This window comes from Homalodisca vitripennis, chromosome 4, assembly GCF_021130785.1.
Source record: "Homalodisca vitripennis isolate AUS2020 chromosome 4, UT_GWSS_2.1, whole genome shotgun sequence".
Classification (NCBI taxonomy): Eukaryota; Metazoa; Arthropoda; class Insecta; order Hemiptera; family Cicadellidae; genus Homalodisca; species Homalodisca vitripennis.
The window spans coordinates 148,968,389-148,994,877 of record NC_060210.1 but is presented as its reverse complement, the minus strand read 5'-3'; the positions used below and the strand labels follow the sequence as shown (position 1 = coordinate 148,994,877).

The 26,489-nt window shown below is 34.8% G+C and overlaps 2 protein-coding genes across 2 annotated transcripts in view; one reads left to right on the top strand and one right to left on the bottom strand.

The window, feature by feature from the left end:
- Positions 1 to 11,863: 11,863 nt before the first annotated feature.
- LOC124360312 (bromodomain-containing protein 8) overlaps positions 11,864 to 26,489 on the bottom strand; it is a 29,920-nt gene continuing 15,294 nt past the window's right edge. The window contains exons 2-6 of the mRNA XM_046813819.1: positions 15,111 to 15,212; positions 13,494 to 13,690; positions 12,764 to 12,896; positions 12,242 to 12,365; positions 11,864 to 12,034 (exon numbers count right to left, since the gene is read on the bottom strand). Of these exons, the coding sequence (XP_046669775.1) occupies positions 11,879 to 12,034; positions 12,242 to 12,365; positions 12,764 to 12,896; positions 13,494 to 13,690; positions 15,111 to 15,202 (702 nt within the window). The 5' untranslated portion in view covers positions 15,203 to 15,212 and the 3' untranslated portion in view covers positions 11,864 to 11,878. The remainder of the gene's footprint in view (positions 12,035 to 12,241; positions 12,366 to 12,763; positions 12,897 to 13,493; positions 13,691 to 15,110; positions 15,213 to 26,489) is intronic.
- LOC124360311 (exosome component 10) overlaps positions 24,414 to 26,489 on the top strand; it is a 40,433-nt gene continuing 38,357 nt past the window's right edge. The window contains exon 1 of the mRNA XM_046813818.1: positions 24,414 to 24,660. Within this exon, the coding sequence (XP_046669774.1) occupies positions 24,580 to 24,660 (81 nt within the window). The 5' untranslated portion in view covers positions 24,414 to 24,579. The remainder of the gene's footprint in view (positions 24,661 to 26,489) is intronic.

Genomic DNA, 26,489 nt, shown 5'->3' with positions numbered 1-26,489 from the left:
ATGAAAAACCAAGACCTAGTTTTAAACAAAAAATATTAATACACTGAATATACTGTAAATGTACCTTGTTTCATACTGAAGAATAAAATCTTGTATACTTTACTTAAATAATTATTACATTCTACGTAGGTTTCAAAGAAGGTGTGCACAACTAGCAAAATAGTGCCTGCCATTATAAGAATTCCAACTGCCAGATTCAGGGTTACAGCTTTGATTGGAAAGGACTGGTGAATTGGCAGAACAGTCCCTGGCATTTCTCGTCTGGTTGGCGTGAGTGTCCATGTGGTGCTGCAGTTGTCTTGAGAATTCAAGGCAGATCACTTCCAACAGATAGACCTTGATAACTGTCTTTTTACAACAATTTTTACTCTCACTTTTTACAAGATTTACAACTCTTTAAAGGCATTCCTGTAGCTGTCTCTTCAGTAAAGATCAAAACAATTTCTTAAAGTAAACTTTGAATACAAAAAATTGAACAAGTGTAAAGAACAAGAGAAAAGTAGAGGGATGGAAACCAAATGATGGATGAATTTATGTATTTGAGTATGTGGCATAATTGAATGGGTTAATGCACAGTATTATGAACATTACCTCCATCGTTATGTGTTCATATGTCATTAAACGGAGAAAATAGATATAAGTAAATTCCTTTTGATAGATATAAGGAATTTACTTAGGTACTTGTTGAGTGAAATGGTACGACTTGATAGAGCAAGTCCTATGTAAGTTGTAAAACAATCAATTGGATCCGTATTTACCATACCTTTAAAATGAAAAGAGTGAAATGGTACGACTTGATAGAGCAAGTCCTATGTAATTTGTGAAACAATCACTTGGATTCGTATTTACCATACCTTTAAAATGAGACGAGTGAAATGGTACGACTTGATAAAGCAAGTTCTTTGTAAGTTGTAAAGCAATCACTTGGGTTATGCTAATAATGTAAGTCTTTGTTTCAGTTCATAGGTATGGAAGCTCACCTTGATTTCGTTAGATTTGTGGATAATTAACATGTATGCTAGTCATTTTTGAAACAATTTATTCAATCGTCCGTTTTATTAGTTTAACATCACTAATGTTGAGAATAAAGATAGGAGATTATGGTTCTTCCACAATTTTTCTGACCATTTCATTTTTCCACTTTCTCTATAGGCTTACAATGTAACATTCCAAACCCATCCGAAAGTGTTGATTATCTTCTTATTTGGATTTAAAAAATCAAAACTATCAATGTAGTTACCTCTTTTCTTATGTCTGGGAGAATGAACTTGTCTCCCAGTTAAGTGCCAGAAACTCGTCAACGCTGTAAAATGCGTTTGGGTCTAGGAAGCATTTCAGATGAGTTTTTGACGCCTTGGTCTGTATTATGTTTATCAACCCCCATGGGTCGCAGACTCGTCATTCTGAAAAGTTACAAAGCATGAGTCTTGGTTTTACTATATGTCAGCTGTTATACTGAATATATCAAACAAATTAAAATTAAACTTAACTATAATTGTAGTTATAATACATTGTTCGACCACGAGTATACTTTCAGTTTAACGCAAGTTAAAATATTCCTTGAATATTTGTATTAATGGGGGAGGGGGTTTGTTTTCAACTCCCAAAAACCCTCCTTGGATACGCCTATGTGTTGAATTGTCCTATGATTATTTTATCCAGACGCCAGCCAGTACGGATCGCTCTGTGCCCTTTTTATCTAGTCCAGCCGGTCCTGTTCCAACATGTCGCCACCTGTCTAATGTGTATTCACTGTACGTTGTTACACTTTATAATTATTTTTCTCTTTGAGATATATTAAATTACACTACTGCTTCTGGAGATGCACTTTCTGGGGGGTCACCTGACTCGAAATGAGGATACTTATTCTCTAATCGGGGGGGGGGGGGGGATCCAGCCGGGAGGTTGCTGAAGCCAGACAGCGGTCTAACAGGCTATTTACACATGAAAGAATTAAATGGGCTATAAGATCGTTTAAGCCATTTAAATCTCCTGGGGCAGATGGAATTTTTCCAGCCCTTCTTCAAGATGGGCTGGACATACTTTTAAATACTCTTAGCATTCTGTTTAGAAGCAATTTCGCCTTAGGATACATACCAAAGAACTGGAGGACAGCACTTGTGGTGTTTGTACGGAAAAACGACAGGGATCCGACAAAACCCAACTCGTACAGACCCATAAGCCTAACCTCCTTCATGGTGAAAACTATGGAAAAAATAAACAGACACGAGGGACGTAATATTACCAAATCACCCACTTAGTCCCACACAACACGCCTACATAGAAGGTAAATCAACCACCACCGCTCTCCACAGTGGGAGAGATGGAGAACACCTTCGAATAAAAGGAAGCCCTAGTCAGCGTCTTTATGGACATTGAATGAGCTTTCGACCGAGTAGCATATCAATCCACGGAGACTGCGATGGAACGTTTTGGAGTTTCCCCAGATGTAGTCAAATGGATAGTAGCCCTCCTAAAAAGCAGACAAGTAAAAGCAAAGTACGAAGACGAATCTGGCGCAATCACGGCCCAGAAAGGCTGCCCCCAGGGGGGAGTTTTGTCTCCTCTCCTGTGGGCGATGGTAGTGGATGATCTCCTAAGCAAAGCAGAGAAGAGGGGAACTAGGCTACTATGTTATGCGGACGACCTAGTGCTTATGATCAAAGGAATAAACAAAGGCATGCTGTGTAACGCCTAATACAAATAGAACTAAAGCAACTGGTGTCATGGGGAAGGTCTACGGATCAACCCATCTAAAACAAATATGATTAACTTTACCAGGAAAAGAAAATTCCAGCTAACACAACCTGTTCTGGAGGGAATCAGCATAAACAAAACAAAAGAAGTGAAATACCTGGATTTAATCCTGGATGAAAAGCTCACTTGGAACTCCCATATAGGAAACAGGATATCCAAAGCAACAATGGCCCTTGGGGCCTGTAAGAGACTTTTTGGATTTAAATGGGGCCTTAAACCCAAAATGATATATACCATAATAAAACCAATGGTCACATATGCTGCATTAGTGTGGTGGCCGAAAGTAGAACAAACAACAGCTGCTAACAGGCTACAGAGTCTACAAAGGCTAGTTTGCTTAAGCATCACGGGAGCGATGAGCTCCTGCCCAACACTAGCAATTGAAGCGGTCCTGGGTTACACTCCTCTTGGGCAGGAGGTGATGAGAACAGCCGCTATAAGTGCAATGAAGTTTCTAGGAACAAAGGTAATAAATGCTATCTCCTTAGAAGGCCACATGAAAATATTGCAAAAATTTCCTGAGGCTGAAATGCTAACCAAAGTGTCAGACGCAATGGTTAAGAAATACTCTTTTGACAAACCATATATGGTCTCTATCGGAAGTAGGGAGAAATGGATTAAAAAGGAGGCCTACCCTACAAAATGAGTCCTGAAGTTTTACACTGATGGTTCACGCCTTGACTCTAGGGCAGGATACGGAATACACGGACCTGGAGTTGACATGGCTGTGCCCCTAGGAAGACATGCCACGGTTTTTCAGGCGGAGGTCATGGCAATAGACTCATGTCAGAAGACTCATACAAATGAGGACAAAAGGATTATCATACCTAATACTTTCTGATTGTCAGGCTGCACTGAAGGCACTTGATACCTGTTCGTTGGATTCGAAAGCGGTCTGGGAATGCAGGAATGCTCTAGCAGAGCTGGAAATGAATAACAGAGTAACACTCGGTTGGGTACCGGGTCATGAAGGTATTCATGGGAATGAAAAAAGCAGACATCCTCGCCAAAAAGGGAGCGGAGTCCACAATGGTGGGGCCTGAGCCAGGTTGTGGGATAGCCTTCTCCAACATTAAAGCTCTGGTCAAAGATTGGGAAAAGAGGACAAGACACAATAATTGGAGTATAGCCTCAAGATTAAGACTACCCAAATTGTTTATCTCTCCTTACGTTAAAGGGTGGACAGCTCTCCTAGACCAGAATAAGGAGGATATGACTGATATTAGGAATGTTGACAGGACATGGCCCTCTAAGGAAGCACCTTATGAAGGTAGGCCTTAGCCAGAGTAACGAATGTAGACTCTGTGGAGAGAAGGAGGAGTCAGCGGAGCACATTTGATTAGATTGTCCTGCCATCGTAGAAACTCGGAAAAGATACCTGGGAGCATATCTCCTCAGCCCCAAGGACATTAGAGAACAGGAGCCCTTAAATCTGATTGGTTTTTGCAAAAGCCTCGGACTTTGAGGGCACAAAATTAAAGTAAGGGAGGCGCAAAGGTCCTTTTAGGACTAAGCACGGAGACAAACGGTCCTTTTCCCTCAGGAAGGAAAAAAAATTACAATAATTACATTTACAACTATCTTGTTGTACAAAGTGCTCCAACGACCTTATTGGTGCTGCAAAAACTTTGACGTGTGCAGAGTGCAATGGGGGTGTTAAAATATATACACCGAACATATAAAAAAATTACCACCACCAATCATGTGGTGTTTAAAGTGGTGTAGCACTTTAATAGTAGTTTAGTAGCAGTATTAGTAGTTTAGCATTCCTAATAATAAAAATTAGAAATTTATACTTTATTGTTTGCCTTTTGACACGTTTATGCGATTGGAGATCCCTGGTGATTTACAATGTCTCCCACATATAAAAATTTTATGTGGTCTACATTATTAGTTCTTAGCCTTACTCACCCGGTGTCACAACTTACAGACGATTTTTCCAGTTCACTCCGCGTTGAAATATTGCCTGCATAATTCTTGGAGACCGAGATATTTCAAGAACTTAATTATTGTGTAAGCAATGCGTCAATACGGTGTGTACAGGAAGACTTTGATGTTAGGTTTACATTGCTCGTTTTATGTAGTCAAACGTTAAAATAATATCCTTGAAAATGTTTGTTCGCTGTTTCAAACTATTAAAAAAGTAACTATTTTTGCATATGAAAGTACTGGTCTGATGACTACGAAACTGTTTATAATTCTGGAGTCAAGAGCTAATAACATTGTACAATAAAACAACATAGATTTTGTCAATATTGAAATTTCCTACGAGAAAGGAATCAATCATCGTACAGTTAAATATTTTGGAAAATCTACATAGGTAAATTATAAACTTATTATTACTTACGTGTAATATAAGTTGACGCTTATCATGTTGCAAACTGCAGTAGTTACGATAGAGAAAATAATCATACTTCTAAACACAAATAAACAGTAAAATACTCATTACAATATACTAAAAGGTTTAAAATTACAGTAATTCTAATCTTTATAGTAATTAGTGGTTTACCACACCTCAAATGTTTGATAGACGGCCAGACAATCAAGCTGATTGCCCGCAATTTAGCTGAACAGCTCCATCCTCTTAATGGGCGAATGTGATTATTGTTCGATCAAATTAGTTGAGTGAATGGTGAGAGCAAATATAAGTATAATTGGAAACCGATTCAGGATATTTTATCGTTTCCAATTATTTTATATTTACCAATTTCATTTCAGTTCGTCTTCGTATTAATATAACTCTTTAGGAAATATAACATGGCATATAACAGATGCATTTAGGAACCAATATAAACATTGAACGGTAAAATTAATTAATAGTGTTACGTGTTATTCTGCAATTTCATTTATTCACCAAAATAAACGTATACAAACCAGAAAAGGAGTGAGGAGTTAACAAAATTTAGAACTTAAAAAATCCAAAAAAGGTATATATAAATTATTAAATTAGTAATGAATAAAAGTATTATGTAGAATGTTTAGTTAGATTTTGGTTTAGTAAAGAACACAAAAGGATTTATCAAAGTTAACGATATTCTTATGTTAACTATCGATTCGGCATGTCACTCGGCTAACCTGATAATTGTTCAAACTGGGAGATTTAGTGTTTACAAGATAGTTTTGTAATTTTATTTGTTCGTTTTATTTAACTCCACACAAGTGTAGACAAATCTTGGAACATTTAATTAAATACAGTAGAAATTAGAAGTAATATATCTTATTAAAATATTAATGTAATGAAAGTAACTAAAACCCTGTATGTAATAAAAAGTTTTTTAAAAGGGTTTTAGTTACTTTCATTACATTAATATACATAGATAACCCTATAAGTGGAGTTAATAACATAACTTATTAAAATAATACAAACAAAAATGTAAGTAAATGTGTTATTACATATTATCTGATAATCCAATTTTTATTGTGTTTCATTTTTCCAACACCTATACACATGACTACATAGTATCCATTCATCACATTAACAAATACAACATATTCCGTTAAGCATCTGATTATTTGGGGGGGGGGTGGGGGGGGGGGGGGGTGGGGGGGGGGGGGGGTGGGGGGGGGGGGGGGTGGGGGGGGGGGGGGGTGGGGGGGGGGGGGGGTGGGGGGGGAATTCATTAAATAACAGTTCATGTTTGGATGTTTATGGTTTTAATTCTAAGTTGTTGAAACTAGCTGAACCTCATATTGCCAAAATGTTAGCCTACTTTCTGAATTGTGTTTATAATGGTTTATTTCCAAGATGGAGCCTATCAAACTAGTAAATTTTATACCACTGTTTAAAAAAGGATCAAGAATTGACTATAAGAATTTTTGACCTGTCTCGATAATTCTAATTATTTCAAAAGTTTTTAAGGCGGTAAAATTGTACGTAAATGGTGATAGAGAAAGGACGTGTATTAGTAGTACTCATTCGAGGAAGCACACAGTTTTATACAATTTAATTTTAAGTAAGTAAATGAAGTGACAGTATAAAATTATGAAATGTGTAGTGAGATCGACATTCAAATGTATTTCAGTTAAATAGTTGTGTTGTGAAACAACATGTGTTACTAGGATCATTTACAGATCAAGTAATTAAGTGAATCAAATTGGTGAATAGAATATATGTTCAAATACGTAAAATGGTCCCCGCATTTAGTCCTAAAAGGACCTTTGAGCCACCCTAAAGGCCATTTCACACTGGCATCCATGGACATCCACGGACGGGAATGGAAAAAAATTGCTTAACATGTATTTTAATGGGACCATTCAAACTGGCATACATGGACATCCACGTATGTCCTAGGACGTCTTAAAAAAAAAAAAAAAAAAAGAAAAAACAGTCACATGAAATAAATCTCCAAATAGAAGGTAAAATAGTCCGAGATGCAGGAAAAATTGCAGACCACCTAAACAAATTCTTCACCAGCATCGCGGAGGAAACCTTAAAAAGTAATAAAAAGAGATCAAATGCAATAGCCCATTCACAAAAAACATTAAATCACATATTCTCAACCCTGCCTCACACTACTGACCAAGAAATTAAAGAAATAGTAAAACATCTCAAACCAAAAAGTTCTTCCGGCAATGATGAAATATCACCAAAACTTTTAAAGCACTGTATCAATGAACTTAGCACACCACTAAGTTTGCGATATTCAATAAATCGTTTGATCAAGGACTTTTTCCATCAGGAATGAAAATCTCCAAGGTGTATCCAAAACACAAAAAGGGTTGCCCAGCCACTGCTAGCAACTATCGACCGATCTCCCTAATATCAACATTTTCAAAGCTATGTGAAAGAATAGTCCTTAAAAGACTCCTGACATACTGCAACGAAAACTGTCTCCTCACAAACGCACAGCATGGCTTTATTAAGGGCAAGTCAACAACAACAGCCATGATTAAACTCATAGAATCTGTTATTGACGACCTCGAACAGCAAAAACTTTCTGCTGCACTTTTTCTAGATTTTTCAAAGGTATTCGACTGCTTGAGCCATGACCTCATTATAACAAAACTGGAAGCCTTAGGCATATCAGGGAAAGCCAAAGACTGGTTCAAAAGCTACCTAACTGGACGACACCAACTGGTGGAGCTCAAGCACACAGAAAATGGCATTACCAAACATGTACAATCAAATACATTGCCAGTAACCCGTGGCGTACCTCAAGGCTCTGTGCTGGGCCCAGTCCTCTTCGTTTTATTCACTAATGACATGCCCCAACTTCTTCAGGACCACTGTCTTACCATCATGTATGCGGATGATACGACACTGTTACTAAATGACAAAACAACTGATAAATTAGCCGTTACCGCATACATAGCTCTTAACATGGCCTATCAGTACTGCCATAACAATGACCTGGTCGTCAACCCTACAAAAACTAACCAAGTTGGATTTGGGCACCGAAACGAAGATGTACCACAGATACCAGGCGTCACCTTGGAAAGCCAAGTGAAATTTCTAGGCATAACTCTAGACAACATGTTATGCTGGACCCCACACATAGAAAATCTTTGTAAAAAATTAAACACTAGTGTCTATGCAATTAAACAAATTAAGGCTATTAGTGACCTAGCAACAGCAAGAACTGCATATTTTGCACTCTTCGAAACACACTTAAGGTATGGCCTTGCCGTCTGGGGTGCAGCTTCTGCAGAAAACATCGAGAAAATCCTGGTCATTCAAAAAAAGGCAGTCATAACTTTAGCCGGACTGCAACGACTTGACAGCTGCAGGGAAGCATTTAAATCATTAAATATCTTAACGATTGTTGGACTCTAAATCAAAGAAGTTGTGATGTACGTGGATGGAGAAGATCTCTTGAGAGGATCGGATCTACACACCTACTGCACACGTAATGCCAACCTCTACAACCTCCCAACACATCGCCTCACTCAATATGAGAAAAAAAACCACATATAAAGGTGCTAAATTCTTCAACCGTCTACCAAGGGACATAAGAACAGGAAGTGGAAGCAAGCTGAAATCAAGACTTCACAGCTGGTTGGCCGAACGTCCATTTTACTCCATCAACGAGTTCCTTCAACATGACTAAAACGATTCCAAAGAACGCTTTATCTGTTAAAACATTTCACTGTCTCATTTACAAATGTATAATTTGTTTCTCTATGTGATTTGAATTATGACTATGTATAATTGACACCATTTCTGTTCTCAATGAACATGTTATTAAAGGATGTTTTGATTTTGATTTTTGATTTGATTTGACGCGTCCACATAGATCGCTCTCGGAGCGATCAGCTTGGAACATCCGAGTGGACGCGCATGCGCAGTCGACTCAGAAGGCAAGGCGTTCTCGACTATTAATCTCTCCAGCAGTTTGTATCCTTTTTCGAAATGTCTTCATCAATAATTGACAAAACTTCTTCGAACTCGTCCTTATTTAATCTAAAATAGGTCTTGAACCTGTCATCATCCACCTTGAGATCGCGTATTAAATGGTGGTACTCACCAAACTTTTCTCGTTTTTTGTTTATTGGGTGAACCCATTTAGATCTATTTGTATGACTGTACAACAGTACTGTTTCTTCGTCAATACTGCTACTTTCACAATCAAGCCACGGTACGTCTTCACAAAACCCATCACTACACCACGGCAAGTCAGAAGACATCATCTCTTTGTCGAAGACTGACGTTTGTAAGAGTAGACGGGGGAAATGACACATCTACTACAAATATGTCCACATGCAGTGTGAAATGGCACGTCCACGGCATCCATGGACATCCAAGGACATCCATGGACGCTGTGGACATCCATGGACGCTGTGGACTGCAGTGTGAAAAGGCCTTAACTTATATGTGTATCCTCAGAATCTGAGACATTTACAGAAGTTGATCAGATTTGAGGTCTCCTGTTCTCTGATGTCCTTGGAGCTGAGGAGATATGCCCCTAGGAATCTTTTCCGAATTTTAGGTATGGCACGACAGTTTAGCCAAATATACTCCGCTGATTCCTCCTACTCTCCACAAAGTCTGCATTCATCAGTCTGGCTAAGGCCCACCTTCGTGAGGTGTTTTCTAAAGGGGCCATGCTGTCAGCATCCCTATTATCATTCTTATATCCTCCTTACTCTGATCTAGGAGAGATGCTCACCCTTTAGCATAAGGAGATCAACATTTTTGATTGTCTTAATCTTGAGGCTCTACTCCAGTTAAAGTTTCTTGTCCTCTTTTCCCAATCTTTTACAAGAGCTTTGCTGTAGGAGAAAGCTATTCCGTAACCCAGATCTAGCCCCACCATAATAGACTCCACTCCCTTTTTGGTGAGGGTATTTGCTTTTTCATTTCCATGAATGCCCTCGTGGTCTGCCACCCAACCGCTACTCTATTTTCTTGAGCCATTTCTACCAGAGCATTCTTGCATTCCCAAACTGCTTTCAAATCAAACGAACAGGTATCAAGTGCCATCAGTGCAGTCTGGCTGTCAGAAAGTATTAAGTATTTGCTCCTTTTGGCCTCATTTGTATGAGTCTTCTGGCGCATGATTCTATTGCTATGACTTTCACCTGGAAGACGGTGGCATGCTTTCCCAGGGACACGGCTAGGTTAAGTCCTGGTCCGTATATTTCGAATCCCGCCCTACAGTCAAGGTATGAACCACCAGTGTAAAACTTCTGGACTCCTTTTGTAGGCCTCCTTTTTAATCCATTTTCCCCTTTCTTCAATACAGACTGTATACGGTATTTCAAAGAAGCATTTCTTAACCATTGCTTCTGACACATTGGTTAGCATTTCAGCCTCAGGAAATTCCTGGATTATTTCATGTGACCTTCTAAGGAGGTAGTTTTTATTACCTTTGTACCTAGAAGCTTCATTGCACTTAAAAGTGGCTGTCCTCATCACCTCCTGTCCCAGAGGAGTGTATCCCAGGACCGCTTCAAGTGCCAGAGTTGGACAGGAGCTCATCGCTCCTGTGTTGCTTCACGCAAGCTAGCCTTTAAAGACTATGTAGCCTCTTGGCAGCTGTTTTTTGTTCTACTTTCAGCCACCACACTAATGCAGCATATGTGACCATTGGTTTTATAATGGTATCATACATCCAATAAATCATTTTGGGTTTCAAACCCCATTTAAATCTAAAGAGCCTCTTGCAGGCCCCATGGGCCATTGTCACTTTAGATATTGTGTTCTTAATATGTGGGTTCCAAGTCAGCCTCTCATCCAGGATTATGCCCAGATATTTGACTTCTTTTGATGGTTTTATCCTGATTCCTTCCAGGACAGGTTGTACAAGCTTATATGACCTCCTTAGTCAGCTCCTCGAGCCGACTTGTCTTCAGCTTGTCCTTTCTGCAGTGCCTGTAAGTCCTTCTCCTCTCGCCTTTTGCCATCTTCTGCAGCACAACACCCCAAATGGAAAAGCATATCGGCTTCTCTGATCCTCACTGTGGCCCCCTTCCCACAGTACCCTCTGTACAGTGTATCATCAGGTCATTTTGAACCTTGTACCCGGGATGACCTATCCCGTGTTCTGCACCCAAAGGTACAGGGACAGAAGCCAAAGCCCCATCCCCTCTCTAACCTTCGGATCTGTTACCCAAACTGATGGCAAGTCTGGGATAGGGTACCTCCAGTCAGTTTTCACCAGTATATCCCCAGAGGTACAAGATAGCTTGTTTGTTCAGACAGCTGGGAATGTTGAATGTACCTCCTTTTTTGTGCTCAATGTATTAGTGTATGTTAAAAATAACTTATAATATTTAACTGTACATAGTCATGTTACCAGAAACCATTATAAACTTAGAGTTAATCACTGTAATTATCAGTCTACAAAACATAGCTTTGCAGAGTCGAGCATTAAAATGTATAACATATTACTAAATCATATGAAATGTATTAATCTAATTTTAAGAAATACATTTAAAATATGTTGATAAATCTAGCGGTATACAATGTGAAAGAACTTTTAGACCACATTAAGTGTATGTAGTGAGTACTAGTTTGAGCCTATTATATTGCTTTGATTGCAATGATGCCATGCATGTATTTTGTAACGCCAATAAAGATTCTGATTATGGAGACAGCTCCCTGGTAGTGACTAGGACTTTAGAGCAGACGTCACCAGATGGGAAGTTGGCACCTTGGATTCACAATAGTTATTATCACATGTTATCTCCACTTACCAGTGACCCGAGAGAGCGAGGGTTGGGGTGGAGGGTTGAGTAGACTGTGTATGGAGGCAGCACCCCGGTAGTGACTAGGACTTTGGAGCAGACTTGTCAGCAGAGGTGAAGTCGGCACCTTGGATTCTGCCTGCTGCTGCAGCTACAACATTCACAATGTCATTCAGCTGGTCATTAGTTCTTTTTTTTCTATGCTAGATATATTTCCAAATACATCTGACACGCTGATTTAAGGTCCTTTGATGCCTTTTTTTATAACCCTTTGAATTGTAAAGGTTTTAAAGTACAATTAAAAGTTAGTCTTGAGTATATAATAGTTTACACAAGACATAACCTATAACTTACTCACCTCAATGTTATTCTCAGTTGGTGTTGGAGGGTCCATGTGGGGTGTAAGCCTGCCACCCTCCAGTCTACTTCTCTCTTCATGTTGTCTCAGAATTGATCCTCTAGCTGCTTCTCTCTCCTTTTCTCTACGTTTTAAAAGCGTAATTAATCAACAGAAATTAAAACAATAGATTTACGTATAAAATAATTTATGAATGTTTTAATTGTACAAATGTTATTTTATTTGAAATAAAATATTTCTTGTGAAAGGCTACTTATATACCATATTATTTTAATTTGGCTTAAAACAAGGTTTGTCTAAGTAATGGTTTACATTTTGGAAAACAGCTATTATATTAATAAGATGGTATACAATAATTGATAAAATACAGTTTGTTTGTAATGTAGGCTACTTTATCTAGGATAACTAAAACAAGTAAGTACTTAATGCAGTCACAACATGACCTATTCAGTATTAACAATCTCACTTTCTAACTTCATGTTGAACCACTATATAGTTTATTTAATTTAAAATGTCTCTTACCCTTCAATTTCTCGTTCAAATTCATCCAACCTGTCATCAGCTTTACCACTTTCTATGTCTTCTTTTTCTTTCTTGATACGCCTATATTCTCTCCTGTCTTCCTCCAAGAGCCGGGTTAGTTCTTCAACTCTTTCTGTTGAAATATTTTCACTAAAACTCTAATATAACTAAACTATAACTATTAAAACATAACTAAAACTACTGAATATTTATATAAAATTATGTTAATTGAGTAATGTTTCAACTAAACATTCCTTACTTAATTATAAGTTATTTTCTTACGAGAAAAATAATTATGTAAATAAAAAATATGGTATATATTTAATTTTCAATACTATGGTGAAGTATATCTTCAGTACTAATGTAAGTTACGTGTTCTAACAATATACAGTGCAACCTTGTTAAGTCGGACTAGCCGGGACCTATCCAACATAACGAAAATGCAGATTAAACGATGAATGTTGAAAAAATAAAGAAAAGAACAACATGTAGAAACAAACAATACAACTCACACATAAATAGTCCAATGGTAACTTGAGGGCCTGAATCGCCCCACTACACCCTGTGCCCAACACTGTTGTCAGTTTTATTTATATGGAAAATTAATGATCCGCATATATTCAATGACTGAAATGAATCTAAAATTCTACTATGTGGAAAATGAAGTGGTTTTTTTTATGTAATTTTCAAAATATTGTTAAAGAATTACTTATGTTAATTAAAATAATACCTTGTAATAGTTTGCGGACAATGCTTTCATTTGGGGTATCTACTGTTTCAATACCCTTTTCACTCCTTTTCTTTCGCTTTGAAGTGCCAACATTGGTGAGCAAAGCCTCATACTGCTGAGCACACTGCTTCTGCGAGTACCACTCTGATGGGCGATCGGGCTCACCAAACACTCGCAGTACTCGACTCACCGACATCCTGATTAAAAGCACAGACGTTTAAATCATCATTTTCAATGTTTAATGTGCTGATTTTTATTACTAAAAATAGCTTCAAATATACTACCATAAAGTTATTTAACCACCTGCCAGTGTTCATTGAGTCACTCCTTAAAAAACTATAAAGTGTTTACGATCTTTTAACTGCTAATTGCTTTTACAGCGTACATACATTTTATAACAGACCTAGTTTATTTAAATTTGTTACATTATATTGTTTTACTCTATTCATAGTATTAAAAATTGTTTGTTAGAAATAAATTGTAAGTAGTGAAAATAATTATTACCAACTGACAGACAATTATCCATAGGCCAAACATATTTGTCTGGCCCTATGTTATTCTATGTTTTGAAATATTACTAAATAAGTAAGAATCGTCTATTTTAGTTAATATAATAGCATTAAAAATACTAATTTGTTACGTGAAAGTGTTTTTCTGGTATTATATTGTAGGTAACTCCAAGTTTTGATTTATTTGAAGACACTACTAAATTAACGGTATTGTTAGCCCATTGCTATTAAAAGTAATTATATTTAAATTAGTTTCCATGCTTTTCTTGTAGATTTTAAGCAATTCTTGTTTTGGAAGTTGAAAATTTCAAAACTGTTCCAATTGTAAAGTTATAAAAATTATATAGAACAAAATAAAAAAAGTATTTATTCATAACGTATCAAATATAAAAAAGATACCAATTTTACTGAAACTTAAATCAACTATAAAAATTAGTCTGGCACGTTTCAATAAACACACCAATAAAATAACTAGCTAGCAGTTTTAGAACAGAAAATTCTAAGATCAACAGATATTAAAAAAAAAAAAATAAAATAATGATTTTGTGCTTATAATCACATGGTCAATTATAGTCAAAATTAGGGGAAAATTTCATTCTCCCGTCCCATTCCTGATTAATGTACCACACTTTGTTTCCTTCAATTCGTTTGATGTTGTGGAGAGCAAGATATCTCCAGGCATTCTTAAGATAATAGATGCCCACTGGTAGATATTCCATGCAAGATATCTCCAGGCATTCTTAAGATAATAGATGCCCACTGGTAGATATTCCATATCTGTGCGCCAATTGAGGTGTGCCATTACTCACAGACCTCATGGACAATTAAGATGATTTCACATCGATAAAGAAAGTAGTTTTCTGAGAGTCCAAAGAGCCATTCTTCCAATGATATTAGAGCAAATTAGGAAATAGAGCTCTTTATTATCACTACCTAAACTTCTGAGACTGTCAGACCAACTTGCTGACTAGATAATGATGTTAGGTGATACCTAAATAAAATTGTATTTTGTGTAAAGTCGAGGGATTGGTTGTTAAAAATTATTTTTAATGGGGGTTGAATTATAAAAATTATTACTTTTTATAAATGTATAAGCTATTTAACTTACCAATTCTGATCCCCACTTCTCAAAACAGCAGAAGAAAGACATAACTTTTCTTTTGTAGACCATGGTTCTAAAATAGTTGTTCCACGCTTCATTTTTGTTGTCCTGCGACAAAAAATTTTTAAGCTATAGAAAAGAGTCAATACAAGTAGAACAAAAATGGTTAAGAAGCTCAATCAAGTAGAGGTCACATTTTTAGGTCCCTTCCTTCTTTATTGTAAAAATAAAATAAATTTTGAATAGCTTTCAGTTTCCACAGAGCTACTTTATTGTTTTTAATGTTGGACTTATAAAGACATTTATCTTTAAAAATCTTTTTGTGAATATAAAGCAAATGACAGATTTTTTTAAATCTGTACTTTTTAATTAATTCTATGGACATTTTTAAGATACACACATTTAATTGCTTGCAGCAGAAATTTGTTTTGCACCATTTTGTTGTTGTTTGGATATGGGAGGAATTATAGTCTAAAATATGGAAAGAATTACTGTAAAAACACCTTCCATAATGAATGATATTGCGTAATGAAATGAAGTAAAAATGCCTTTATTAAAGAGGCGTAGTTAAGGCTGTCTAGCCCTCTCTACCATTCAATCTAACATCATATTATGGTTACTCCTTAGACAATTATGGTTACTCCTTAGACATACACAGAAAATTCATAATAATTGAATACAGAAACATGTAAACTGTTAACATACTTACAGTTTAAAATAAAATGTAAACAAAATTGCTTAATTCACATAAAATAACTCCTGAACTTAATAATATAATTCTTAATTAATTTATATATATATATATATATATATATATATATATATATATATATATATATATATAAAAGAAAGTCGTGTCAGTTACACCATTTATAACTCAAGAACGTCTGGACTGTTTTTATGATTATTGTGTTTTTGGATTTGTCTTCAGCGGGAATAGGATAAGTATTAATAATATGATATTTTATCAATAAAGTAATAAAAGAGGCAAGACATCTTTGATGACAGTGATGTATCATGCTTCGGAATCTAAACCAACTGAAACTGTGCAAGGTAACGCGTTTGGTGATAACTAAACTGATAATCAATGTGATTTAAGCGAAGATACTGAAAGGAAAATTTTAAAATGAGGAAGTTCTCATTCCGAGGATTCCGATGATCCCAAACAATATACCGTTTGAGTTTAAACAACTTCAATTTCCGATTCGTCTTGCATTTGCCATGACGATAAATAAATCACAAGGCCAATCCTTGAAAGTTTGTGCTCTAAATCTAGAAAATGCATGTTTTTCACATGGTCAACTGTATATGGCATGTTCACGAGTCAGAAAACTATCTGCTTTATTTGTTCTCGTACCTGATAAGACGAAAAACGTTGTGTACTACAGGGTGCTTCACTGAAGAGTGCACTCTACCTGCCAATCCCCATGTATTTTATTGTACTGATATAATAAAAAATTGAACATAATTTTGTATTCATTCTAAAATCCTCTGAAGCACACACAAGCCTGAACAGTAAACACTCTATTAAAAATTGTTGATCTATGAATTGGAATTGATAGTAAAGTGACTCCCCTTCTAGTTAGTCGTTTATCTGGATTTTATATCAGTATAATCGTTGCTACTTCATAACAGAACTATCAATTATTATCAACATATCTAAAATACTAAATAATCATATGTTTGAACTTAAGAGAACTAATAAAACACTTATAAGACCACTGACGACGTAGTGTGGTGAGGTAAAGTCTATATGTGACAGTCTATGTTATCGGTCAGTCTCCATAGGGATAATACAAAAATATAAAATTATGCATCTTCTAAATAATAGGAACCATCATAAATAATCAAACAAACCATTAGAACAGATAATAGGACAACTTTTATTTAAATAAAGGAACTATAACATCAAAATAAGCTTCTTGAAACAAATAAAAACTTTGATAAACATTTAGTTTTTGTTTAGTTTCTAAAGCAAACAGTAACTTTTACCTATATAAAGTCTCTTTAAAATTATGCATATGTTAACATATTTTGTTTTTAATTAATCTAGTTAGTTGTATTCTCTGATTCTTAACAAGAAAAGTTATATAGGCCAATAACTCTTTAAATGTGGTTTTTCTTATAAGATTTTCTTATGAAATTTACAATAGGACCCTGTAAAACTTACAAAAATCAGTGCACATTTTAGATTCCTGATAAACACTTCAAAGGGTCCAATAATCTAACTAGTTATTGATAGATAAACTAGATCATTTAGGGACACCTCTAGTCCAAGTATACTCTTTTACAATTCAAATTTGAAAAGCTTAAATTTCCGATTCTATAGACAAACCAATGGCTTATGACTAACATTGAATTAGTAAATAATAAATCAAACAAAATAATATCTTTAACCCTCCGGCAGACATGCAAAAAATATTCTTTTCTAAAGCTCCATCTTTATCTAGAATTGTGATACCTCCTAGGGACAATTAGTCGGAGGGAAGGAAACTTCTTCCACCAGCAGAGCCTAAATGGTTTACAGAGAGTTTTAAAACAAAAAGTGGCACAGACACTGGAATTGTGGAGGTGTGACCATGCATGGAGCTGGTGGTCCCCACAGGTCCTTATCCTACAGTTTTTCAGGCGGAGGTCGCAGTTATTATGGAGTGTGCTCATGAGAATCTTCGTCTGCGGTATAGGAGTAAGACGATCAATACTTTCACAGATAGTCAGGCAGCACTGATGGCGCTGGACTATTGTGCGTTTAATTTCAAACTTGTCTAGAATTACTATCAAGTTGTTTCTTCCCTTGCCAGAATCAACAATGTGACTGATTGTTGGATTCTGATAATGAGGGGATCCTTGGGAATGAGAGCTGATATCCAAGGGCCAACCAGGGCTAAGCGTCAATTATGATGGGTTCTCAACCGTTCTGTGGTATTTCAAGGTGAAAGATCCTAACCTCAGTCCCAAAGCAATCGCGCTTGTCAATAATTCTGATATTATCTGGGAGAACGTTCCACAATCTACATGAGGAAACAGTGAAAGATTTATTATATAAGGCTGTCCGATGAATTGGAACTGATAATAAAGATGCATCCCTACGAGTTCTGCAAGCACTAATACCAAACATAAAAATAAAATTTTGGGCCAAATAAATTGGAAATGTGTGATGAGCAGGAGGAAACTGCTGAACACCTGCTTTTCGTCCTGCAATAGCAAAGAAGCGTTACACCATCTTTGGTAGTTTGGACAAGGATGGTGAATTTCTCCAGAAGGACCTGATAAGGTCTTTTCGGCAGTTTGTGGAACTGCTTAAATCATTGACTGGTAGGCCTCATGGTGTGCTTCCAGGGTGCGCAAAAGACCCCTGAGGCTTAATTGCATGGCAATAGAACCATAGAAGAAGAAGAAGAAGAAAGCTCCATCTGGATTGGCAAAGACGAATGTTCGTCACAAAAACACATGAGTACAAATGTTTCATTTTCAAGTATTATTCTTTTTAAAGATGACTTATAAAGAATATATTACAAAAGAGCATGAAATATAGTACCGGTTTATTCTACACATAATGTAGCTATGGTAGGATGGGTTGATTGAATTGAATTTTGAGTTAAACTCTAGTTCACCTTCCTTTTACTGCAGTGTCTGGTATCTGCATATCTGTAATAAAAGGAAGGTGAACTGGAGCTAAACTCAAAATTTAATTGAATCAACCCTTTCTACCATAGCTACGTTATGTGTAGAAAACTCCACCGTGCTTAGAGATCATGTCTATCACATTGTAGTGCAATCAATTGTGTACCTGATAAGACAATGAGACTACCACTTCACCTATTTATAGATGTCTCTGATGTCGAAACGATGTAAATGTTTTGTTTTGAGCTTCTTCGTCGTCCCAATGAACCCAATCGGATACACACCAGGCTTTCGTAAGGCACATCAGTTGCGCCCGATGGGGTATACGTTGCTATGTAATTCCTTATTGTAATTTTATTGTTTGCATGTCTTGGTGGTTTGTTAAATTTAACCACGCGATTAAATAAATACTTCAGTCTATTGTCTGCCCCGACGGGTACACGATTGATTAATTTTTAAGGTAATTTTTTAAGGTACCCCTTGAAGTGTATGGAGAAAAACTGAAAAAAACATATTGAAATAATGTTTTTGGTCCAAAATTGCAGTCTACATACTATTCTTGTTATGCTTAGACATAACGTAAAATAAGTCAATTATGGTTTTTTGTCATAATTATTGAAACATTCAATAGCAAATTAAAAAGTCCAGTAAAAGCCGTTGTTGTGAATATGTTAATTACTTTTTGGTCTACTCCATTTGACGCAAAATATTTTGTTCTACATGGAAAGCTGACGTATAGCGACGTAATAAGGGTCAGCCACATTTGTTGTTATGCAAAGTAAACAAACAAGTGTTTATGTTATGGAAGAGCTAGTTTTTGTGGATCAGTGCATTTTAGTGTTTTAGTCTTATTAGTTATTTACTTTTGTATTACATGAGTGAATAATTATTAACCCTGGAACTGGCGGTCATATTTCTCTCAGTGGCGGAGTGTTTTTAGTACTTCATACATTGCCTTATATTTATTTTATTATTACATGTTTACTATAAAGTACCTATGTCATATTATATATTTTTTTATTCAGCATTGTTCAAAGAACATTTCACATAATATAATTAAAACAAAAAAAATATCCTTACTCTACCTCTTCATGAAGTTTTTTTTTTTAGAAAAAAGAAAAGTTAGTTCAGTTTTTGATTTGTAAAATTGTTGTTGTTGGTGATATGCAAAATCCAAAATATAAAAAAGAAAGAGCATTTAATTCTGAGTAAAAATAAAACAACACGTAGTTTATAAGGTATTTATTTTTACATGTGGTAAACGATACAAAAATCATACACTTACATCCGAAAGTGCCACACAAAAGTAAGAACTTCAAAGCTCACTTGGATTTGTACAATCTTTTAACTATTAGTTCATATTAATTTTCTATTTTTTTATTTTTTATTATATATTTTTTTAATTATGTTCTGATTGAATGTCTAAATCGGAATCCTCATCGTTGCTTATTTCATGTACAACTAGTTCTAGAATGTCACTTGAACGATCGCGGAAATTACGATCTATTACATAAACACGCACAAAAAGCTTACTATTATTGTGTCATATACACAACCATCATTACAACAAACTCAAACAAACAATAAACCAGACAGAACACCATGCAGCTGACGAAATAACAAAAGCCGAATGAACCAGTTAACTCATCGCTGCACGCGCAACTAGCGCGGTAAAAGGGAGAATGTAAACAAACAGTTCAGAGATTATAAAACGTATGGAAGTGTAACGAAACGATAAAATTATTTATTAGTGTATTATTTACATAAATTGAACCTTCCTCTTTCGATTGGTATCAATACCGATACTCATTGATCGTTTTTTAAGTACGTAATATTGAGAAATAAAAGACATATTAAAACGCCCGATATCGGCCGCTGCCATCTAGGATGCGACTAAAACGCCCGATATCAGCCGCTGCCATCTAGGATGCGACTAAAACGCCCGATATCGGGCGTTTGCCAGTTCCAGGGTTAATGAACATTCAGAGGCAGATAGTTCTAAGGCTAATAGCACTTTTGATAGGAGAGTAACTGCACTTTATGGGTAGAGTACGATAAGCAATCCAGTTTTTATATTGATATTGACAAATGATATTACTTAATTATAACCATTGATATAACTAAACCATACTAAACAATTTGAAAAATATAATTAACTTATGTCATCTGTACCAACTGTAAAAACTTTTTCACGTCGTAAACATAATATTTTACTTTTAAGTAAGTGACTTCTTGGAATTTAAAATGACTAAACTTTTTAAAACTTAATTAAACTGCTTAATTGACATGAGGAAGACATATTTTGGGTTGAGTTTTGTGCATTTTACCATCTACCATAGTGAAAAATTTTGAGACCTGACAACTGGTGCTAATCTTCAGACTGTTGAAAGCTCGTGGAGAGCTGTGAAACGAAGTTGGAAGATTGGCATACCAACCAACTTGCTTGCAGATCATCTCTGTGAGTATTTGTACTGAAGATAAGTACGGTTTTCTGGAGATGATGCTTTCAACCACTTCAAGAAAGCGGTTAATCATTGCTACTCAGAAGAAACAATATAAATAATTTCATAAATTTCCTATTTCCTGTTATGATATTATCATTTAGTTATTATTTATGAGTTTTTCCTATTTCCTGTTCAAATTGTTTATTTGATCATTATGGTTCCTTGTTACGATCAGATTGTCACTATGTATAATAAATAAATTATTTTAATTTTGTACATGTTTGTTATTATGGGTACGGTCCAATAAGCGGACCCGGTTTTTTATATCGAAGAATATAATCATCGATACCTAATATTCGCATATCGAATCATAGACTATCAATCGATATAAAAGTAATAACAATCATATGTTTAAATTAAAATGTGAACTAATGATAACAAATAATAAATGAACATAACCAAAATCAGGGAAACTTATAACTTTAACTAAATGAAACAGAACAAAAACGTTTTTACTAAAGTTGTGTCCACCATTACCTTCTTTTTTTGCATCTGAAGACGACCATGTTAGCTCCTCTGACAGTTACATTTGTTACCTTTCCACAAATATCACATAATGGATTCTTAGGTACTAACCCAACATCCTGAAGCCATAAAAAACATATTTTATCGTTTTTTAAAGCAATTTCGTGAAGCTTCCTAAGATTGACGGCCATTTTAATACACAATGTTACGTGAAATTTAAAATATTACCTTAATTGTATTATTTGAAAGTGTTTACAGCTGTTCATATAGATTATTTAAGTTGTTAAAAATAATTCATCAGTATCGATTGATTATATCGATGGTTATGATTAAGTAATATCGTTTGCCAATTTCGATATAAAAAACCGGGTCCGCTTATTGGACCCTACCCGTTATTCTGACCGTACAATATATGTAGATATTGATTGATAGTCTCATTTTATATGCGAATATAATGTATTATATTATATATACTAATCAATATACAAAAGTGTCCCCTTAAAATATTTTGCCCCACTTTTTTATAAAACCCCATGTAAAAACAAAATGTATAGTATACAAACTATATCATTTTGTAATGAGCATAAAATTTAGAAAAAAGTTATACGTTTACATATTAATTTCAAAATTTTAAATATTATTGACAAATAATGTGTCAAATATTTTAGGACAGTGAAGCCATTTTATTATTATATTGTTGCCCACATCTATGTGAATTTTTTTTTTTAATTAGACTACAAATAAAGAAATCTGATAGATACACATTATATTAGATACAAAGTAACTATACAAAACTGTATTAAAATAGTGCTGCCAGAAAAGCTGGCATTGATGCCAGCTTTAGAGTTCTCTATCTTGTGGTCTGCAAATATCGGCTAAAGCTGAAGGCCTAGATTACTTAATACTTTTACACAAAACAAAATGAACCTAACCTAACCTAACACTGTTACCAAATCAACAGTTCATATTATTAGTTAAACCAATTATATTTACCACTATTGAATAAATTCCTGGAAATAACGGATATTGATTAAGTGATTATTCCTCTCAGTTGATTCACATTTTCACTTTAATTACCTAGAATATCAAAAACGGTTAACTGCACTCATAACCCTTGCTTCACCACAGGCTATTAAAATACAAATTATAAACATTAAACAAAGCCTATGTCTCGGCTTAGAACTTGGGAGCTACAATACTTTCTTTCGTGAATGCAGGCTTTAATTTTATACCATGCTGCTAGACTGCAGCTTTTGTTTTGTAATTTTAAGAGCCTTTTTCTCTTTGTATAAGTGGTACAAATATTAGAAATTTTAAAAAACATACCTTGCATTCGTATGGGGATTGTGTAGTTCAAATTTTATTCTGTTACGATATCAAAATAATTACCCTTTTTGTTTCTGTTGTATTACATATTAATCTTTATGGGGGACTTTGTTGATTACTCTTATATTGTAAACATAAACGTGTAACTAATTTCAACAATCAAGTATTAGCCAATAGACTATGGTAATCATTATTTAAATCTCGTTTTACTTACTCTTAAGTAATTAACTTAATGAACTAAACATTCAAAACATTTATATTTGATATTGTATAAAAATGCAACCTTACAGTAAAAATAATGGTAAACTAAAACCAAACCTTCACTCCGAAAATCGGTACTGAACTACTCTGCTTGTAACATGTCATAATTGTTAATATAATATGTTTTCCAAGATAAAGGGGAAGTGTATTGTATTGTGTTTTGTAAACGTTTAAAAAAAACACATTCCTCAAATTCTACAAGTGATGTATGTTTTTGAAATTGTTTATGAAAGTAAAATCTATACAATCTGCAGTATGGATTAGAAACAGAATTATAAAATTAAGTTATAACATATTTTTTAGAAATCCCAAAATCGACTTTAAATAATAGGGTTTAATTTTTTGTAATTATGTTACAAAAACTCAGATAACTGAAGAACATTTTTACAGTTCCAATCGCTTTTAGGGCTGGAGAAATACATTTTCTTGTGTTTAAAAAGTAAAGTTACGGAAAATAATGAAAGGTGAAAACAAGATACGTTATTAGTTTTGAAAGCCCACTACCAAAGTCCATAGTGATATCTTCTTGGATCTTCTTTCATTCTTATTAGTGTATTATAATAAAAAAAAGGAAAGTACACACAAATTACAAATATCTTTATTCTGCAGGTAAACATTCGCACCAAATTACCACTTTAATAATATCTGTTACATTTCACAAAAAATCACATAGTAATGTTTTTTTTTTTACTTTTTTATATTAAGAAATTAGTACAGAATGCACATAAACTTGTATGATAAATTAAGTTTTTGGTGTGAACTACCTCACAAATAATAGCCAACAATAATATTAATAAAAATCCGAATCACGCGCAAACTTCAAAAAGCCATAATGGATCGGAATTTGTAGATTATCAACATCAAAGTTTTCCACTAAGACCAGCGTTACCAATGAGTGTCTGTTTCTATTCTATCGCTTTGTAGTTACATGTTACACCCTTCTGAGCGGGCGAAAATGTTTACTTTTCTTTATACTACATTTGATCCAGAATATCGTGAACACGGTGAACATTACCGTTTTCAATTTTTACTCTATGGTAGTTTGCCAACGTTTAAAAGGCCAAAATCAAAATTACACTTGCTATGTCAAAAAAAAAACATTCACGACTCTAAACAAAAAATACCACCATTACACATTACATCCACACAACACAACATAACCTCGTAAATCTCACTTCGTCGAGTCAACCACATTTTGATTGATATAGCCTATGGGATTTATTGGTTGTTATTGTGTACATTTAATTACGTACACAATATAGTATTGAACGCATATTTCTCACAATTAACTAGATATGGATGAATCACACAAGGATATAATTACAGTTGAAGACGGAGATGAAAAGAGCAGTAAAGATTTTATGGACATTGTCAAGGTAACCAAATATGCTTAGAGTTACTGTATATTAGAAACATAGGTATTTATTTACAATACCGTGACCATGAAAAATGGACTTTTTTTCATGGGTTGGGCATTTATAGCCCAGTATTATTATCACAGGTGCATATAAACTGGGGGGAAAGTATATCATTGTATTATATTGATGCCTTTCGGGCATTATTGCATTAAGGATGGAAAATAACCGACAAAATTTTGTCGAACAACACTTGGAGGGTTAAGGGTCAGGGGCATCACGTGATCTGGGATTCGACTTTTGCAAGCTCGAGTTAATTTATTTTCTAAAAGAGCAAGCAGTGCGCAGCACTGCGCAGCGGGCAGGCATCGTTGACAGGATTAACGTCATCATTTCAGTAAAATTGCCAGAGGTACTGTCAAAAACAGAGTTTTCAGAGGATTTCAAAAAATCGTAACTCCTTTGATTTTTGTTGCCGACGAATTTTTTCTTCACTATTGTTTTCAGGAAAAATTGTAGTTTTCAGGAAAAAAAAAATGAACATACCTTTCCATGGTCACGATTTTGTAAATTGATACCGAAACATATTAATAGGTTTAGCACTATGTATCTCATATGCAGTTTCTGACAAATTACTTTTAAACCTCAAGAGAAAATTAATAAGTTTTTTTGCAAACTAAGGCCAAATATCACTATTCTCACTCAATAATAGGCTAGTGTTATTAAACATTGGTTTCTAATATTTTGCTATTAACCCTTAAGTGAGCGCGCCTCCTAAAGTTACGTGAGTGCTCGCGTGGGGTCTTCTAGACCCCCATTAAGAAAATAATAAATATGAGTGCATTCTTACCTTCTTTGGGTTATTAACTATAGTTACTTACATTATTGCGTATGTCTAATACATGTTTAATTAAAGATAACTATAGTTATTATGATTTTTATATTTTTTATTCATTTTTAAGTTAAAAGTATTAAATTATAGTTTTACGAAAAAAAGTGTTATTGCATAAATCACCATATATATATGCTTTACTATACTATGATATAAAATTATTATTATAAGAATAACTATATACATACTGAATTATTCGATTGAAATAAAATGTAAAACTGTAATTCCACGATCTCGTAGTAAAATTTAATAATAAAAATAAAAATACAATTCAGTTTTTTTATTTATTTCTATTTTGTACAATAAGCTTTGTTTTTAAAGTATTATATAAATATAAATACTATATAGTGTTTGTTGAACTTACTAAGACTTTGTTTTGGGGAGATAAAAGTAGGACTAGTAAACGGGGGAAAGATATCACTGATAAAGAACAAATTATTTATTGAATATTGAACACACCTCAGATGACAGTAGATATATGCAGTATAGAAAACTCGAATTATATGAGAAATATACCTCACAATTAAACACGTGAAAAATGTGTTCTACAGAAACTTAGTCTGAATCAGTAATTGCACCGTTATATATGTTTTGGGAGAGATTACAGAAGGTCTCCATGTGCGATAAACACATAGGTCGTTGGCACTTACAACATTTTTGTGTTGTTTTGGTGTCCTTTGTGCGGGGGCAAACAACATGTGTACGGGGCTTACTCTCGAACCCGCTGGCCGATTGACTGCTGATTCTCGATGATGAATCTCTTGCACATTAGCAACCTTGAGGATCGATGATCGCAGCGTCTTTGGAAGCGAAGAAATAGTTGCCCTTTTCGCTACATGAGGCTTTATCACAATCTATATTTAAAATCCGTTAGCAATGTATATACATACAAATTCTCTTTCTGTATCACATATAAAAATATTCACTTTCAATGCACATATCAAATAACACAAGTACG